This window comes from Eptatretus burgeri, chromosome 13 (genome assembly GCF_056783735.1).
Source record: "Eptatretus burgeri isolate ZD-2024b chromosome 13, Ebu_testis_v1, whole genome shotgun sequence".
NCBI classification, from domain to species: Eukaryota; Metazoa; Chordata; class Myxini; order Myxiniformes; family Myxinidae; genus Eptatretus; species Eptatretus burgeri.
The window spans coordinates 11,008,416-11,028,415 of record NC_140973.1 but is presented as its reverse complement, the minus strand read 5'-3'; the positions used below and the strand labels follow the sequence as shown (position 1 = coordinate 11,028,415).

Here is a 20,000-nt window from a genome sequence, read left to right as displayed (position 1 = left end):
ACATCAAGGATGGTGGTCTTGAAGGCACTCCACAACTCTTCAGGATTCCCCAACTCTTCAGGATCCCCCCAAGAATTTGTTGACGATTCCCTAACACCCAGATCCCTAAAATCCCCACTCAGCCTGTTCATAAACTCCTCAGCTACCCTCCCATCCTTGAGCTTGGCAACATCCAGCTTTGGCTGGGATGGTACCATTCTTCCAGATTTAAAATGCAACTTCAAAGTTGCTACCACAAGCCTGTGGTGGGAATTGAGGAACTGGGCATCATAATCAAAATGGGCAATCAAATAAAAGGCATCATCCTCCAGCAACCATCAACGAGCACATGGTCAATCTCCTTTGCCACACCGCCAGCGTTGGAATACCAAGTCCAGTGATGAGCCTGTGGGCGCTGAAACCATGAACTAGCCACCCGAAGTCCACGACTTCTTGCAAAGTCAAGGAACTTCGTGCTATTCTGGTTCACATTCTGGGGACCAACAAGTGTCTCATAACCATTCCTATCAGTTCCAGTCGATGCATTGAAATCCCCCAAGACTCGAAGAGTATCTCGCCTGGGGTAGTGATGAACCACAGACTTGAGTGTGGCATGGAATGCATCTTTCACAGTGAGATCACTGACCTCAGTCGGAGCATATACAGAGACCAGGGAAACGACACCCAAAGAGTGATGAATCCTTCGTCTCATAATACTCTCGTTGCCTGGCGTTACCTCAATTATCATTGGAGTCAGCTTGTTGGACACAGCTAGAGCAACTCTTTGGGCATGGTAACCATGAGAGCGACCAGACCAATAGTAGGTGTAACCACCCACCATGATCTCTCCGCAATCCAGTCTCCGAACCTCAGAGAGTGCTGAAATACCAATGTTCAAACGCTTGAGCTCAGATGATAACAGAGACAGGTGATCATCCTCTCTTAGGGATAGGACATTCCAGGCACCCACCCAAAGGGACCAGCTCAGGTTAACCAAAGGAGACCGCCGTCTGGTGGATGACACCTCAGCACCACCCCGACACACACGACCGCCATCTGATCCAGGAAGGTTACCCTGTGGTTTCCTCCCATCATCAAGGAGTGGGAGACCTGAAGGCTTTGCCTCAATCCCGTCATCCGGTGAGCTGCCCTGCGAAGGGCAGCTGTACAGATGGTACTCCCACGGAATGGGTTTTCAGTTTTCTTTGCCTTTTTTTTGTGTGTTTTGCAGAATGAAGTGTTTTGTGGTGGCTGGAGTGCAAATCCTGCCACCAACCTCCTAAAAAAAGTAACCCAACTGCAGAAGGACGTCGGCACACAGTTTGGCACTAGATATGGATGGCCGTTGGCTCACAAGGAGCTCCTCCGCCCTTTGACAGATTTTGTTTTTAATCCTGCTGGGTGTCCATATCATACACCCTTTTCACCAAGTAACTTGGTGGGGGGGGGGTGGGGGGTGAGACGGTTTAGTCACCGACAACCCGACCATGAAACAGGTTAGTACAGATTTACATGGTACCTTTAGCAATTCACAGACGTAATCTGGCCTGACCTGATAATATTTCAAAAAGAAAAACGACTTCTGCAGAAATGCCTATAGTTTTACAAAATATGCAGTTATCGTTTCCATATAATTGCGGTGTCCTTTAAAAAAAAATCCAAAATTGTAACTCAAAGAAAACATTTTATACTGGCATAGTATGAGATATTATACTCGAAACAAAATGAATAACCAAGAAGACATTTAAAAAGTGCTTTTGGCATTCACAAATGTCAAAAGACGAACGTCTGAAGGTGATTGTTCTGTGCCAAATCACGTGCAGTAATTTAATTCACCCACTTCCAATGACCTCTCATGTCCTCACATGTCCTTGCATTGCAGTGTAACGGTTGGAGCATCTGCTCTGAGTCTGGGAGGTTGGTGGTTTGAAATCTGTCCGAATCATAACAAAGACTTTAAAAATGGTACGTGCTGCTTCCGAGCTTGACTTTCGGCATTTAAAAAGGATAGAGCATGGACAAACAACCTTATGTTTGCAACCACGGCACACGCTTGATTAATCTAATAGCTTCCTCATAAGGGAACTCATTATTATTGTCATAATCAAACAAGGATGTGAAAACACGATTTCTATCGGTGACACGTGTCGTTCGTGTTTCACGGCGGGTTCTCCTAACGCAAGTCACTAGTTTCATTGGTACTCGATGTAATGCTTCGGGTTCATGGTTGTACCAAAGAAGTATCTGATACTGTTATCAACAAGGTGTCTGAGTGTCTAATGGTTCAGTACCAAAGAAGTGTCTGATACTGTTAGTTGAAAAGTTTGTGCGACATGAATGCCGTCTGTGCTGTAAACTATTTAAGGAGGTATTTCGTTGGTTTGGGCGTGGATTCCTGGTCACAAGGGTATAATTAACTATCTCTGGTTTTACAACAATGTTTGGGTTAGCACATTAGCCTTTTTGATGAAATTGTATTACTATGTGAGCAAACTCCCTGAAAACAAAGTCTGGAGTGTGCAAAGTCACTCTTCAACCATTTCACTCAACTCTCACTCCATGATGTGGTCAATCACTGTGAATCAGTTAATTAACCTTCGTCACGACTACAGTCAAAGATGTTCAGTCGATCAGGAGGTCCTGCCATACTTTCCTGCTCGGGTGTCAGATCAGGTCAAACACGCATCAAGTTCATCAAATCTATATTGATCGAGAATGACAAATATTGGTCTTTTTATTTTAGTGTTAACCGGGAAGTATTAATGACTAACTTTTTTAATTATAAGTATGTAATTACTTTACATTCATAGTCTTTTGTGGCACATTTTCACACCAATGTGGACACTTTTTATACACCTATGCAGGTGCTCCACACACTTTTACAATTGCAAAAATGTCACAGCGATGAGAAATTGCTACCTGTGAGCCGATATAATGGTTCCCGGAGCAAAGGCTCTAAAATTCGCACCCAGATTCGTGTGGTGTGCAGGTGAAAATGTGTGAAGGGAGAAGGATACAGTTTCCACAAATAAAAAGGATGATGAAGTAGACAGAAACCAACATGCCAGTGGATGATGGGCCACCATATGCCATGATGCCGTCATACATCACTGTATTCCAGTCCTCGCCAGTAAGAATCTGGTACAAATAAAAGGCAGGATGGTCTCTTCGAATAAAGTCATGAAATTTCATCATTGGAAAGGTATAATATTTGAAAGTGAAACAAAAGTCTAATTTCAAAAAACTGAAGTACTAGATCTGATCGTTGTCAAACTTTACACTTTACATTCTTACATTCAGACATCTCATCAGGAAATGCAACGTCAGTGAATTTCCCAGTAATGTGTCAAGGCAGTTGCATTTTGTTGACGATTGGCAAAAATGTCTCAATATATGACATCATGTGTGTTTGAAAGCTGCAACCTGGACCCACAAACCTGGACGTACAAAATATCATGCGTTTCACAACCAATCGCATGGACAAGACTGCCTCCAGTGAAGTTACTGGGAAAATCAATCGTTCACATTCACTAAGCTTAATGGTGCATTGTATTTAATTATATGGATGTAAAGTGTAAAATCCATATAATATTGTTATTTTATGGAAATATTAGATAAAAACTAGTCATTTTATTGTCTGAAATTTCACTTTTGTTTCTCTTCAAACTTAGGATTGCAATACAGCACAGCACTTGATTTATAACCCCACAGAAATAGTGCTGGAGGTATATATATATATATATATATATATATATATATATATATATATATATATATATATATATATATATATATATATATATATATATATATATATATATATATATATATATATATATATATATATATATATATATATATAGTTGCGAATTCACGCCCGCCAGCGTGCGATCGGCCACGTGACTCGAATCGCGGCACGTCGCCCACCGGACGGACAATTCTGTCGTGACCCTCTCGGACTAACGCCGGGAGCCAGTCATGGGTGGGCCTTTCGGCGTCACCACGATCGTGCCAATCGGCCACCCGCGTGGGATAGGGTTGTTCGCCAAACTCGACCTACCTAAGTACCCACGCGGATGGTAGACCGGGCGATCGCACCTCGCCGCAGGTCGACTCCGGACACGGGCCGCTTAAGCGGTCCGTTCCGTACTATCGGGATAACCGAGCGGTGTTATCGTCGGCCTCGACGGTTCCGATTAATTATTATCGGGGGTATTAAGCCCACGACGAACCCGTTACGTGAAGCAAGATGGAGATTCAACAAAGGGAAGGACGCAGCGAAACGGGGAACAAGTTCACACAAGCACTTTATTCACACAGACACAGAGCACACATATACAGCCAAACAGAATCAGAATGCACATAAAGCAAATGCAAGAAGAAAAACAATAAAGCAACGACGACGCAGAGCTACAACCGACTAAGACCGACACACGGCAACACTTAACAGTTTTACTTCACAAGCCATGGCGCCACAAGTTCCATACAAAAAAAACCCCGAAAAGAAATGGTGACTTCCCTTTTGGGTCGTCGAGTCCCTCTCCTACGTCCGTCGACGTGGTCCCGCCTGGCTGCGACTCCGTGCCCTGGTGTGGTAGGCGAGTCCTCTCCTGCGTGCCTCGCGCCTGCATGTGTTGGCCACTCGACGCCACGGACCGAGTGTTCGGCGCTATCCCAGCGCGGATAGAGGGAGGGAAACGTGGATGCCCGAAGTCGGGAGAGGGGAATGGCAGACGCGGGTCATTCCATGTCAAATCATCAAAGAATCTGCCGTCATCTCTCAGATTTTTGTAAAACTTTGGGAACCAATTGGGACCCATGAAAAACGGCAAGAACTCAAATATTTTTGCAAACAGCCTCTTAATTAGTGAGATACAGACTAACGAACTTTGGACTAATTAGCACGACGTCGCGAATTCAAATGGCCATATCTCTAAAAGTATAACACCTAGAGAGCTGGTTTTGGTATCATTTAAAAGGTATTTTCATGCCCTATGAATTTTTCTGGGCAACATTTTCCTACCTCCAACCACAAAAAAGTTATCACAAAATATAAACTTCAATCGTGAATCCCCCCAAAAAATGTATCCTTCAAATTTCCTCAAATTCATCCCAGAGGTACCTTATGATGTCAAGAAGCTTCCACATAAGTTTTGTGATGGGCACTCCAATAGTTTCTGAGATATGAGCAATAATGTGCATGTATGTATGGCATATAGGTTCGAAAATCAGCATTTGTAATGTATTATATGTGGTTGGACTTTTTTGTGGTTGGAGGAAGGAAAATGTTGCCCAGACAAATTCATAGGGCATGAAATACCTTTAAAATGACACCAAAACCAGCTCTCTAGGTGTTATACTTTTAGAGATATGGCCATTTGAATTCGCGACGTTGTGCTAATTAGTCCAAAGTTCGTTAGTCTGTATCTCACTAATTAAGAGGCTGTTAGCAAAAATATTTGAGTTCTTGCCGTTTTTCATGGGTCCCAATTGGTTCCCAAAGTTTTACAAAAATCTGAGAGATGACGGCAGATTCTTTGATTTGACATGGAATGACCCACGCTCCTTCCCGCCAGCGGGGTCTTGAAACTGCCCCACCAAAGACCAGGCCAGCGGCCACCAGGTCAAGCGAGCCGGAAGACGAGAGCGAGAGCAACCACGAAGCAAGAATATCCACCGAGCAAGAGCATCCACCAAACTGCTTCGCCAGTCTTCGACTTTTATATCCCGGAGCTCCGCTTAGTTGCTCCGCCCCGTTCTTTGCTCCACCCCCCTTCGAGGCGCTTCGAGAAAGGTCTCGAAGAGGGGCGTTCCTCCTCCATGGCCGCGTCACACCGCGCATACACCAATCGGGCGCCAGCTGCCCTCCCCTGTCTCGAAGAGGGGCGTTCCTCCTCCATGGCCGCGTCACACGGCGTAAACACCAATCGGGCGCCAGCTGCCCTCCCCTCGCTTCTCCTCCCTCGCACCAAGCGCGGAGAAGGATGGCGCAAAAAGCCCACCGAGCGTCTTGTTGGTTTTTATTTGAAATAAAAGCTAGAAAAAGAAAAACGACTGACTCAAAGCATCGCAGCCCGAATGAATCACATTTATTTCCCTCTATACAACAGGTTTGGGGCTAACTACACATGTACTTAAGAGATACCTCACCTACGGGACCTGAATGGTGGTTTGCGAATTTCCACAGCCGTAACACTACCCCCTCCCCTTTTTACAGACTCATCCCGAGTCGTCAAATTCTCGTGTGCCATCATGTGTAGTTCCCCCCTTGTACGTTTCACCTTCAGATCCCTGAGTGCGACATTCATGTTATTCGTGTCCCCAAAATAAATAACCTGAGGGCTGAGTAACTAACGAAACAAACCCACTCACTCAGACGACTTAAATAAAATTGCCGGCGCTAGACAGACATGCCAGGTGCACTCATATTTACAGTACATCTTACTTACAAATTTTACACTAAACCATGGCCCAGGATCAATGGACTCTGCAAAAAGAAAAGCAGATCACAGGGAGCCAGGCTGCTCGCATGCAGTCCCTGGCTCACGCAATGCAGGTGACAGGGAACGTGGCCGGCTGCTCACATGCAGTCCTAGGCTTCCCCCTTTTAAAATGAACCCAGTGAACCACAACGGTGCATGGGCTGCACAAACGCAGTCTCCGTGCCAGCTCAAGTGGCACACGCAATGAGCACAACGGATGGATGGATGGATGGATGAATGGATGAATGGATGGACGCAAACATGGTGCACGGGCCGCCACTGCAGGCCCGTGTTGTAGCTGCCAACAGGGCAGTTCTCGCAGCTTGCAAACTGTTGCCTTGCGGATCCTGGCGCGCATGGAAATGAACAGGGGGGCAAAGCAAAATTGAACGGGGCTGGTGAACAGGGGCAGTGGGCATGGCATGGCAAAGGTGAGCAGGCAAACACAGCCTGCAGAATAAGGCCGTTGCAGGCAAACACAGCCGGCAGATGAACTGGCCGGCCTTTGCCTTTCAGTGGAGGGAGTGTGGTGGTGCTGGCCACTCAGAAGGCGGGCTCGGACCTACCTACCTGTCTCCCTCCCACCTATCGCCTTTGCCTGTCACTGTCTATACCCACTCCCTTTGTTTTTAAAACCCAATTTAGCCCGAATTAAGGATTTTTTTTTTTTTTTTACTTCCCCACTATGAATCGTCCCCTAACCCCCTTTACTGTCCTTGTTCGGCTAACGTATTTCGTCACCTCGCCTACTCCCAACCCCTACGTTCCCTTTCCGGAGGGGAACAAGGGAGAGCTCGCGTCCTGTGTCGAGGCCCAACTCAAGCCTCAGGATGGCCTCCCCAGACTTCAGCGATCTAACCCAAAGTGGGTCCAGCGGCCCACAACGAGAGCGAAGGGATGGATGGTGCGGAGGGGTACATCTCCTAATCTACCCTAACCATTAACTCTTAAACTACCCCGGGGCTTTCAACAAGCGCCTCGCGCTTAAACTATTGGTTCTAACAACCCAGATTTCCGTCGCCTGTGTTGGTGTCCTCACATTTTCGGGCCTCGCCCCCCAATTTTCTTCCCGTGCCCTCACACTGTCTCATGGCTGGGACGCGTGGCTCCCCTTGGCAGGCAAGACCCTCTGCCGATTCCCCTACGATGGCACCCCCAGGCACTACCCTGCCTCCGAGCCTACCAGCTCCCTAAACACCGGGGAGTGCCCCCCTTGGCAACTCCCCTGAAACGCACAAGTGGCAGGCTGGCTTCCCGGGCCCCTTTCCGAAGGTCACCCGTGTCCACAACACTGCCCACGCGGCTAATGGCACCCCGGGCCCCCACAGCATGCAGGTGCACCCGTGCCCACTACGCTATCCCGGCCCCCCATGGGCCCTTGGGCCTACTGCAGCCGACTAGCCTGGTGCCCGGGGTACCCAGTCAGCGATACTCACCTTTCGCAGCCACCCTCCCAGCCCGTCAACAGGGCTCCTGCACCCCTCCAAACGGGTTTCGAGCTTACACTCCCACCAACAGCAAAACGACCTCCATTTTTGTTAATTTGACTAACCCCCAAACTCACTCTACACTGACCCCGGGGTCCCTTGGGCAGGAGTCACTCCTCCCCCCAATCACTCATCGCACCATGCATTCCCCATTCGCTCCATTCACACAGACCCGCTGGCCTCACTCACTCAACATGTCTCCACACCACTCACCAACTCTTCAACACCCACCGCTTAACTCAGCCATCCTGATAACTACATCCCCTAACTAACTCGTGCTCCCACGTCGTCCCTTAAACTACAGCACGTTCCATTTAACCTACGTAGCTAAACTACGTCCCCTCTATACATCCAAAGTCTGTCTCTGCCTCCAAAATGTCATTTCCCATTTCCCCATCCTAAATCTCGACTAAAATCCCTCTACCGAATCCATTCCACGGACTCCATGAGGACTTATCCCTGCCCCATGAAGTCGGTCTCGCTAAGCTCACCCTTCCCCCTAACTAGTTTCATCCTGTGCCCTGGACTAAGGTGGTCTTCCACCCCTTGCCCAGGGAATCCTGTTCACCCGAAAGCGAGGCTTGCTTTTGTTCATTAATTTTTTTTTCCAATTTTTGCGCAGCAGCAATGCGGCAACTCACAGCTCGCGCACTTTGCACCTGCCCGTGACGTCATGCAGCTGCACGTGTACCTCGTCCCTTCTTGGACGGTACCATCCGTCAGGGATTCAACCCCTCATGCCGGATTCCACCCCCACGTGCAGCCATGACGTCACCGTGCACACCACAAAAAAGCAAACCTCGCACTCCGAGGGGCTCCCCACGCGAATACATGTGCTCTGCCCGTTGGAGCTTAACACGCCCACCCGCGTGGAGAACCCGTCCGGTCCAAATCTGTTTACCTGCCTAAACTTTGTCCGTCCGCGGGATCGGAAAATCCACCACTGGCGTTTCTGGACCGGGATTCACTCCCGCAAGCGAGCACGTGGCGGCCTCGTGCGTTGCACAGCACGGACCTCGCGCTCGCTGCTGGCTGAACCCGGCGCGGTTCCCATTACAACTACGGCCGCTACTCGGCCTTTGTCTCTCTGTTGCCGTTGTCATCGCCATTCCACCCACGCACACCTGCATGTCACGACGCTCACACATCTCGACATTCCACTCACCCTCACACCGGGAGACGCGACTGCATGCTCCCGCATGCCCACCGTCATCTCCCCCACATACGGCTCCTTTGCACACACTGTCTCTCTCACACACGCACGCGGTGCCTCATCCACACACGGCATGCTGGGAAGCACGCACCTCGGCACTCTCGCCACCACACCACTCACACACGGGGTCACTTCCACACACGGGGACGCACTCACACACACAGGGACAACCACACTGGGGATTTGTGCCACCCCAAGGGTTTCCGGGGCCTCCATACCCCCCAAGCTCTCCGTGCACCTGTCCACAGAACCCGTCCCCTCAAATCCGCGAAGCACGACCGAACCCACCTGGTCGTGACTCGCTTCAAGCGAGCATAGCGGCTCCCTCCATTCCCGAAGGAGGCTATCCAACTGCTCGCACCAGGTCCTGACACCCCCATTATCCTGCGAGCTCACCCCCATTATCCTCCACTACCTCTGTGTGTGTGTGTGTTCGTCACTAACCCCGTCCAATTCACTCTCTATCTCCCGTGTCTCTACTATTTTTATTTCCTTTGTCGTCACTTCGTGTCTCGTCTCACACGTTTCGGTCTCCCCATTTAATTTTTCCCTCTCGGTCACCGTCACTTTTTCCGTCACGACCCTCGCCCAACACGTCTCCCGAATTAGTTTGTCCTTACCCGCCTCCACTGCGGGCCTGACAACCGTTGCACTACCCCCGAGCTCGTTCGTCCCCACACGTGGCGTCGCCATTTTGAGCTCCACTGCTATTGCCTTCATGTCCGCCAACAGGCTTCGGCCCATGTTCTGCGTCGCACCCCGCAGTTCTTTCATTTCTTCCTTCATTCCGAGTGCGTTTGTTTCCATATTCGTTTTCATTTCGTCCATTTGTTGTGTATTTCCATCCATTTTTTCGTTCACTCCATCTATTTTGAGTGCGTTTCCATCCATCTTGGCATTCATTGCCTGCATATTTGCATTCATTCCCGCCAGCATGGCGCATACATAGATGGGCCATGTCGGGTGCACTCGGCTGAGCCGATTCTGCAGGGATCGGAGGATGGTTTCAGAGGAGGGGAGGGGAGGTGTCATACACCGCGGCCGCTGCCGCGCCCATCTCGGGCTCTGGGTTTGATTAGGGGGGAAATTGTTCCTGCTCATTAAGCATTTCCGGCTCGGGGCTTCCATCTTGGGCCATGGATTCTACATTCAAACACGTACACATTTCTACCCCCGGCACCCGCTCGCCTTGAGACTCGATCTTATTTCTCGTTACGGGTTAATTTAAATCGCTCGTAATTTGGAGGGAATCGGGGGTCGCTCCTCTCACCCCTGGACCGATTCCTGTGAATTTAGCTTGGAGACAGGAGAGTTTGTTTTCCTGCTCTCTGACACCAGTGTTGCGAGGAGGGGGATGGGTTTGTGTCCTACGACCTGACACCAGTGTTGCGAATTCGTGACCGCCAGCGTGCGAACGGCCACGTGACTCGAATCGCGGCACGTCGCCCACCGGACGGACAATTCTGTCGTGACCCTCTCGGACTAACGCCGGGAGCCAGTCACGGGTGGGCCTTTCGGCGTCACCACGATCGTGCCAATCGGCCACCCGCGTGGGATAGGGTTGTTCGCCAAACTCGACCTACCTAAGTACCCACGCGGATGGTAGACCGGGTGATCGCACCTCGCCGCAGGTCGAGTCCGGACATGGGCCGCTTAAGCGGTCCGTTCCGTACTATCGGGATAACCGAGCGGTGTTATCGTCGGCCTCGACGGTTCCGATTAATTATCGGGCGTATTAAGCCCACGACGAACCCGTTACGTGAAGCAAGATGGAGATTCAACAAAGGGAAGGACGCAGCGAAACGGGGAACAAGTTCACACAAGCACTTTATTCACACAGACACAGAGCACACATATACAGCCAAACAGAATCAGAATGCACATAAAGCAAATGCAAGAAGAAAAACAATAAAGCAACGATGACGCAGAGCTACAACCGACCAAGACCGACACACGGCAACACTTAACAGTTTTACTTCACAAGCCATGGCGCCACAAGTTCCATACAAAAAAAAACCACGAAAAGAAATGGTGACTTCCCTTTTGGGCCGTCGAGTCCCTCTCCTACATCCGTCGACGTGGTCCCACCTGGCCGCGACTCCGTGCCCTGGTGTGGTAGGCGAGTCCTCTCCTGCGTGCCTCGCGCCTGCACGTGTTAGCCACTCGACGCCACGGACCGAGTGTTCGGCGCTATCCCAGTGCGGATTGAGGGGGGCGGGGGGGGGGAAACGTGGATGCCCGAAGTCGGGAGAGGGGAATGGCGGACGCTCCTTCCCGCCAGCGGGGTCTCGCAACTGCCCCACCAAAGACCAGGCCAGTGGCCACCAGTAAGAGCGAGCCGGAAGACGAGAGCGAGCCGGAAGATGAGAGCGAGAGCGAGAGCAACCACGAAGCAAGAATATCCACCGAGCAAGAGCATCCACCAAACTGCTTCGCCCGTCTTCGACTTTTATATCCCGGAGCTCCGCCGTGTTGCTCCGCCCCGTTCTTTGCTCCACCCCCTTCGAGGCGCTTCGAGAAAGGTCTCGAAGAGGGGCGTTCCTCATCCCTGGCCGTGTCACACCGCGCATCCACCAATCGGGCGCCAGCTGCCCTCCCCTCGCTTCTCCTCCCTCGCACCAAGCGCGGAGAAGGATGGCGCAAAAAGCCCACCTAGCGTCTTGTTGGTTTTTATTTGAAATAAAAGATAGAAAAAGAAAAACGACTGACTCAAAGCGTTGCAGCCCGAATGAATCACATTTTTTCCCTCTATACAACAGGTTTGGGGCTAACTACACATGTACTGAAGAGATACCTCACCTACGGGACCTGAATGGTGGTTTGCGAATTTCCACAGCCGTAACAATATATATATATATATATATATATATATATATATATATATGTATATATATGTATGTGTATATATATATATATATATATATATATATATATATATATATATATATATATATATATATATATATATATATATATATATATATATATATATATATATATACACACACACATATACATATGAACAGGCAAACATACAAAATATGTATATGTGGGAAAACTATGCACCCAGACCAGGAATTGAACCCAGGTTCTTTGGCAAACTCAACCAGTGCTCTGCCATCTGAGCTATCTGGGCTGGGATGGTACCATTCTCCTGGATTTAAGGTGCAACTTAAGCATTGCTACAACAAGCCGGTGGTCGGTATTGAGGAACTGAGCACTCCGGTAGGCCCTGCAGTTCTGGATCATCCTCCAGCGACCATCAACGAGCATGTGGTCAATCTCCTTTGCCACACCGCCAGAGTTGGAATACCAAGTCCAGCGATGAGCTTGTGGGCACTGAAACCATGAACCAGCCACCCTAAGTTCATGACTTCTTGCAAAGTCAAGGAACTTAGTGCTCTTCAGGTTCACAGTTCCAGACCCATGGGGACCAACACATGTCCCATAGCCATCCCTATCAGTTCCAGTCGATGCATTGAAATCCCTCAAGACTAGAAGTGTATCTCGCCTGTGGCACTGATCAACCACAGACTCGAGCGTGGCGTAGAATGTGTCCTTCATGGTGAGACCACTCGCCTCAGTCGGAGCATCAACAGAGACCGGGGAAATGACACCCAAGTAGTGACGAATCTTTCGTCTCGTAATACGCTTGTTGGCCGGTGTTACCTCAATTATCATTGGAGTCAGCTTATTGGACACAGCTACAGCAACTCCTTGGACATGGTAACCATCAGAGCGACCAGACCAATAGTAGGTGTAACCACCCACCATTATCTCGCCGCAATCCGGTCTCCGAACCTCAGAGAGTGCTGCAATACCGATGTCCAAACGCTTGAGCTCAGATGATAACAGAGACAGGTGATCATCCTCTCTTATGGATAGGACATTCCAGGCACCCACCCAAAGGGACCACCTCAGGTTAATCCAAGGAGACCGCCGTCTGGTGGACGACACGCCAGCATCACTCCAACACACTCTCCCGCAATCTTACCCGGGAATGTTACCCCGTGGTTTCCCTCCTATCATCAAAGATTGGGGGTCCCGAAGGCTTTGCCCCAATCCCATCATCCGGTGAGCTGCCCTGTGAAGGGAAGCCACACAGGAGGTACTCTCACGGAGTGGGTTTTCAGATTTTTTGATACTTCGAAAATATTTTGCGGAATGAAGGGTTTTTCGATAGCTGGATTGCAAATCCTGCCACCAACCTCCTAATAAAAAGTAACCCAACTGCAGGAGGACGTCCGCAGATACAGTTGGGCACTCAATATGGATGGACGTTGACTCACAAGGAGCTCCTCCGCCCTTTGACAGGTTTTGTTTTTAATCCTGCCAGGTGTCCATATCCAAACACCCTCCTCACCAGAAAACCTGGTGGGGGAGATGGTTTAGTGGCCGACAACCCGATCATGGAACAGGTTTACATGATACCTGGAGCAGGTCACAGATCTGATCTGGGCTGACCTGACAATAAATGATGGATGCCCTGCTGCTGAGTTTGGATGTGGACCTGATCTTCGTAGAGTCCGTGTGGTATGATACTGTTGTGGTTACCAAATTCGCAAACCACCATTCAGGTCCCTTAGGTGAGGTATCTCGGTAAGTACATGTGTAGTTAGGCCCGAACCCGTTGTCTAGTGGGAATACATGTCATTTATGCGTGCTGCGACTTCAGGATAGCCGTTTTTCTTTTACTATCTTTATTTTGGACCAACCGCCATGATTACCACCACAACCACAACATCAACCACCAACCACAACGCCGCTTCACCACAACCGCCACGACCTTCCCGTCACACCTCGCAACCGTAGCATCGCCACCGTTCTTGCCCCGCTGTGGGTACCGGTGTTGGACTCGTGCAGGGCGCACGTTGAACAGCGTGTACAAAATCACGGATTTTGTGCTTCAAAAACGGATCAAAAACGACACACGCCCACTTTTTGCCGTCCAATCGGTGAGCGAGGGGCGATTTGGCCCCGCCTCCAGAACGATCGATATATGCAAATTTGTGGATCAAAAAGCCTTCACGCCCACTTTTTCTCGGGCCAATGGGGAGCGAGGTGAAAGGTCAAAGGGAGGGGGTCAAAGGCGAAGCTACGGGGGGATAAAAGGACCGTGTTCGTCAGTCAGAGCCGTGTGGAAGTCTGGAGCCCGAAGCCTGCAGTAGCTGGAGAAGCTGAAGAGAGTCGAACGAGGAGAGCCCAAAGAAGAGTCCAGGGTGGAGAGTCCAGAGGCGGAGAGGCGGCAGCGGCGAAGGCAGACGAGGGGGTGCTCGCGACGGTGCCGGGAGCTGCACGCCCGAGGAAGGCCGGCAGCGCGACCTGGCCGAGGTGGAGACGCACACCAGGGATAATAAAGATCCTCTATACCCCGAGCATCAGCAACCCCTCCTGTTTCCCCCCGCGCTGAGATAGTGCGACCAAGGGGCCCCTTTCCCACCCCTGCCAGACACTGTCCGCGAGGCCCGCGGAGTGAGGCGCCATCGCCGCTCCGCGTCTCATCACCAGACGGGTAGGCGCGACCCGGTCTCGGCCTCAGGCCCGCCTCATTCTTGAGGGTATTTCTTTTCCTTGGTTTTGGGTATGTGTTGTCGGCGCCGTCTGTGAAGTAGAATTGTATAAGTGTTGCCGTGTGCTCGGTAGTCGGTATTAGCTCTGCATTGTCTTCGCTTTTATATTTGCTTTTTGTGTAAATGGAATTGTGTTTTTTTCTGTGTGCATTTGGTGGAATTGTATTTGTGTGCTTCCCGTGTGCCGCGAATAAATGTGCTTTATTATTGAACTGTTCTCCCGCTTCGCTTCGTCTTTTCTCCCATTGAATCCTCATCTTGCTTCACATAAAGGGTTGGTGGTGGGCTGAATACGCCCGATAATTAATCGAACCGTCGAGGTCGACGATAACACCGCTCGGTTATTCTGATAGTACGGAACGGGTCGCTTAAGTGGCCCGTGTCCGAAGTCGACCTGCGGCGAGGTGCGATCGCCCGGTCTATCCTCCGCGTGGGTACTTAGGTAGGTCGAATTCGGCGAGCAACCCTATCCCACGCGGGGGCTGATTGGCTCGATCGCGGTGAGACCGAAAGGTCCACCCGTGACTGGTTCCCGGCGTTAGTCCGAGAGGGTCACGACTGGATTGTCCGTCCGGTGGGCGACGTGCCGCGATTCGAGTTACGTGGCCGTCAGCACGCCGGCGGGCGCGAAATCCGCAACACTGGTGTCAGGTCGTGCGATACAAATTCATCGCCCTCCTCGCGGCACTGGTATTGGAGAGCGGGACAACAGGCTCTCCTGTCTCCAATTAAATTCACGGGAATCGGTCCAGGGGTGAGGGAAGCGACCCCCGATTCCCTCCAAATTACGAGCGAGCAAATTAACCCTTCACGAGAAGCAAGATGGCGTCTCAAGGCGAGCGGGAGCCGGGGGTATTAGAAATGGATGTAGAATGTGTAGGATCCATGGTCCAGGATGGAATCCCCGAGCAGGAAATGTTGATTGTGCAGGAACACGGACTCGCCCAACTGAACCCAGAACCCGAAATGGGTGCGGCAGCGGCCGTGGTGTATGACACCTCCCCCCCCCCTCTCCACCAAAACCCTTCCCCAACCCTTGCCGAAACGGCTCAGCTGAGTGCATCCAACATGGCCCAGCTATGCGCCATGCTGGCGGCAATGAACAAGCAAATGAATGAAGTGAAAACGACGATGGATGCGAATACACAAAAGATGGATGCGAATACACAACAAATGAACAAAAAGATGGATACAAATACAAATGAAGTGAAAACGACGATGGATGCGAATACACAGCAAATGAGGGAAGAGATGAAAAAGTTCCGGGGTGAGACGCAGAACATGGGCCGATGCCTGCAGGCGGGCATGAAGGCCGTGACAAAGGAAATAATCGTTGAGACAAGGGAGGTAAAGGGTGAAGAGTTGGGAGAGACACGGGAGATAGAAAAAATAGAGGAAAGACTACACGAGGAAGACGGGGTAAGTGACGCACACACACACACGGAGGTAGTGGAGGATAGTGAGGGTGAGCTGGCGGACTGGGTAGAGACCCAGTGCGAGCACCTGGATGGCCTCCTCCAGGAACGAGGGGAGGGAGTCTGCCCCCTTGAGGCGAGTCACGACCAGGTGAGTTCGGTCGTGCTTTGCGAGGTTGAGGGGACGAGTGCTGTGGACAGGTGCTTGGAAAGCTTGGGGGGTATAGAGGCCCCGGAGACCCTTGTGGGGACACGAATCCCCAGTGTGGTTGTCCCGGTGTGTGTGGTGCAGGGTGTGAGTGCGTCCCCGTGTGTGGAAGCGACCCCGTGTGTGAGTGGTGTGGTGGCAATGGTGCCAGAGTGCGTGCTTCCCAGCACGCCGTGTATGGATGAGGCACCGTGTGTGAGTGTCGCCGTGTGTGTGAATGAGGCACCGCGGGTGAGTGCCCTCGCGTGTGTGAGTGAGGCACGGTGTGTGAGTGAGGCACCGCGGGTGAGTGCCCCCGCGTGTGTAAGTGGTATGGTTTGTGTGAGTAGTGAGGCACGCGTGAGTGAACGGCCGAATGCAAGGGAGACCGTGTGTGTGAGAGAGCGGTATGTGAGGGAGATGTCGGTTGGCATGCGGGAGCACGCAGCCGCGTCTCCCGGTGTGAATGTGATGGAGTGGACTGTGTGCGTGGTAACACGCAGGTATGCGTGTGTGGAATGGCGACGACGGCGACATGGGAGAAACGAAAGCCGAGTAGCGGCTGTAGTTGTTTCGGGGACCGTGCCGGGTTCACCCAGCAGTGAGCACGCGGTTCGTGCTGTGCAACGCACGAGACCACCACGTGCTCGCTTGCGAGAGTGAAGTCCCGGTCCGGAAACGCACGCGGTGGATTTGCCGATCCCGCGGACGGACAAAGTTTAGGCAGGTAAATGGATTTGGACCGGACGGGTTCTCCACGCAATCGTGTGTGTTAAGCTCCAACGGGCAAAGCACATGTGTTCGCGTGGGGAACCCCTCGAGACGTGGGGCTTGTTTTTTTATGCGCACGGTGACGCCATGGCTGCACGTGGGGTTGGAATCCGGCAGGAGGGGTATCTCTGCCGGATGGTCCCGTCCAAGGAGGGACGAGGAACACGTGCAGCTGCATGACGTCACGGGCAGGTGCAAAGTGCGCGAGCTCTGAGTTGCCGCGCAGGTGCTGCGCATGGAAAAAAAAGAAAAGCAAGCCTCACTTTCGGGTGTACAGGATTCCTGGGCAAGGGGTGGAAGACCCCCTTGACCTGGGCACAGGAAGAAAACTAGTTAGGGGGAAGGGTTAGCTTAGTTAGACCGACTTCATGGGGCAGGGGTAAGTCCTCATGGAGTCCGTGGAATGGATTAGTTAGAGGGATTGTAGCCAGATTTAGGTTGGGAAATAAAATGATTTATTTGGAGACAGTGACAGACTTGTGGATGTGTAGAGTTGACGTAGCTTAGCGACGTAGTGTTAAAAGGAACGTGCTATAGTTTAAGGGACGACGTGGGAGCACGAGTTAGTTAGGGGATGTAGTTAGAAGGATGGCAGAGTTCAGCGGTGTGTGTGTTGAAGAGTTGGAGAGTTGTGAGGTGAGTACTTGGTGAGTCAGTGAGGCCAGCGGGTCTGTGTGTGTGGAGCGAATGGGGAATGCATGGTGCGATGAGTGATTGGGGGGAGGAGTGACTCCCGCCCAAGGGACCCCCGGGGTCAGTGTAGAGTGAGTTAGCTGGGTTAGTCAAATTGAAAAATGGAGGTCGTTTTGCTGTTGGTGGGAATGTAGGCTCGAAACCCATTTGGAGGGGTGCAGGAGCCCTGTTGACGGGCTTGGGAGCGTGGCTGCGAAAGGTGAGTATCGCTGAGTGGGTACCCCGGGCACCAGGCTAGTCGGCCGCGGTAGGCCATGGGCCCATAGGGGGCCGGGATAGAGTAGTGGGCACGGGTGCGCCTGCTTGGTGCGGGGGCCCGGGGCGCCATTAGCCGCGTGGGCAGTGTTGTGGGCACGGGTGACCCTCGGAAAGGGGCCCGGGAGGCCGGCCTGCCACGTGTGCGTTTCAGGGGAGGTGCCATGGGGGGCACTCCCCGGTGTTAGGGAGCTGGTAGGCTCGGAGGCAGTGTAGTGCCCGGGGGTGCCATAGCGGGAGATTCGGCAGAGGGTCGTGCCTGCCAAAGGAAGCCACGTGTCCCAGCCAGGAGACCGTGTGAGGGCACGGAGAGAAAATTGGGGGGCGAGGCCCGAAATTGTGAGGACACCAACACAGGCGACGGGAATCTGGGTTGTTAGAACCAATACTTTAAGCGAGAGGCGCTTGTTGAAAGCCCCGGGGTAGTTTAACAGTTAAATGGATAGGGTAGATTAGGAAGTGTACCCCTCCGCACCATCCATCCCCTCGCTGTCGTTGTGGGCCGCTGGACCCACTTTGGTTATAGATCGCCGAACTCTGGGGAGGCCATTCTGAGGCTTCGTTGGGCCTCGACACAGGACGCTAGCTCTCCCTTATTCCCCTCCGGGAAGGGAACGTAGGGGTTGGGAGTAGGCTAGGTGACAGGATAGGTTAGCCGAACAAGGACGATAAAGGGGGTTAGGGGACGATTTATAGTGGAAAATAAAAGTAAAAATAAATAAAAAAATAAGTTGGGGCTAAATTGGGGTTTGACAAATTAAGGGAATGGGTATGTACAGTGACAGGCAAAGGCGATAGGTGGGAGGGAGACAGGTAGGTAGGTCCGAGCCCGCCTTCCAAGTGGCCAGCACCACCGCACTCCCTCCACCAACCTCCACTGAACGGCAAGAGCTGGCCAACTTCATCGGCAGCTGTTGTGTTGCTGCAAGGCCTGTGCCGGCCGGATCATCTGCAGCTGTGGTACTTCAAGGCCTGTGCCGGCCAGTTCATCTGCCGGCTGTGTTTGCCTGCAGCGGCCTTCTTCTGCGGGCTGTGTTTGCCTGCTACCTTTGCCATGCCATGCCCACTGCCCACGTTCACCAGCCCCGTTCAATTTTTGCTTTGCCCCCCCCCCCTTTTCATTTCCATGTGCGCCAGGATCAGAAAGCAACAGTTTGCAAGCTGCAAGAACTGCCCTGTTGGCAGCTACAACACGGGCCTGCAGTGGCGGCCCGTGCACCGTGTTTGCGTCCATCCATTCATCCATCCATTCATCCATCCATTCGTTGTGTTCATTGCGTGTGCCACTTGAGCTGGCACGGAGACTGCGTTTGTGCAGCCCATGCACCGTTGTGGTTCACTGCGTTCAGTTCAAAAGGGAAGGCCTTGGACTGCGTGTGAGCAGCCAGCCACGTTCCCTGTCACCTGCATTGTTTGAGCCAGAGACTGCATGTGGGCAGCCTGGCTCCCTGCTAACTGCTTTCTTTTGCAGAGTTCATTGATCCTGGGCCATGGTTTAGTGTAAAATTTGTAAGTTAAGGTTAAGATGTACTGTAAATATGAGTGCGCCCCCGGCATGTCTGTCTAGCGCCGGCAATTTTATTTAAGTCGTCCGTGTGAGTGAGTTTGTTTAGATAGTTACGCAGCCCTCAGGTTATTTATTTTGGGGACACGAATACCATGAATGTCGCACTCAGGGATCCGTAGGTAAAATGTACTAGGGGAAAACTACACATGATGGCACACGAAAATTTGACGACTCGGGACGAGTCTGTAAAAAGGGGAGGGGGTAGTGTTGTGGTTACCAAATTCGCAAACCACCATTCAGGTCCCTTAGGTGAGGTATCTCGGTAAGTACATGTGTAGTTAGGCCCGAACCCGTTGTCTAGTGGGAATACATGTCATTTATGCGTGCTGCGACTCTTCAGGATAGCCGTTTTTCTTTTACTATCTTTATTTTGGACCAACC

At 51.4% G+C, this 20,000-nt stretch overlaps 1 protein-coding gene across 2 annotated transcripts in view; it reads right to left on the bottom strand.

Moving 5' to 3' along the window:
• Positions 1 to 20,000, bottom strand: part of LOC147013837 (voltage-dependent L-type calcium channel subunit alpha-1D-like) — a 283,507-nt gene that overhangs the window by 125,006 nt on the left and 138,501 nt on the right. For both annotated transcript variants that reach the window (XM_085851103.1, XM_085851104.1), the window contains exon 14: positions 2,997 to 3,117. In XM_085851103.1, the coding sequence (XP_085707229.1) occupies positions 2,997 to 3,117 (121 nt within the window). The remainder of the gene's footprint in view (positions 1 to 2,996; positions 3,118 to 20,000) is intronic.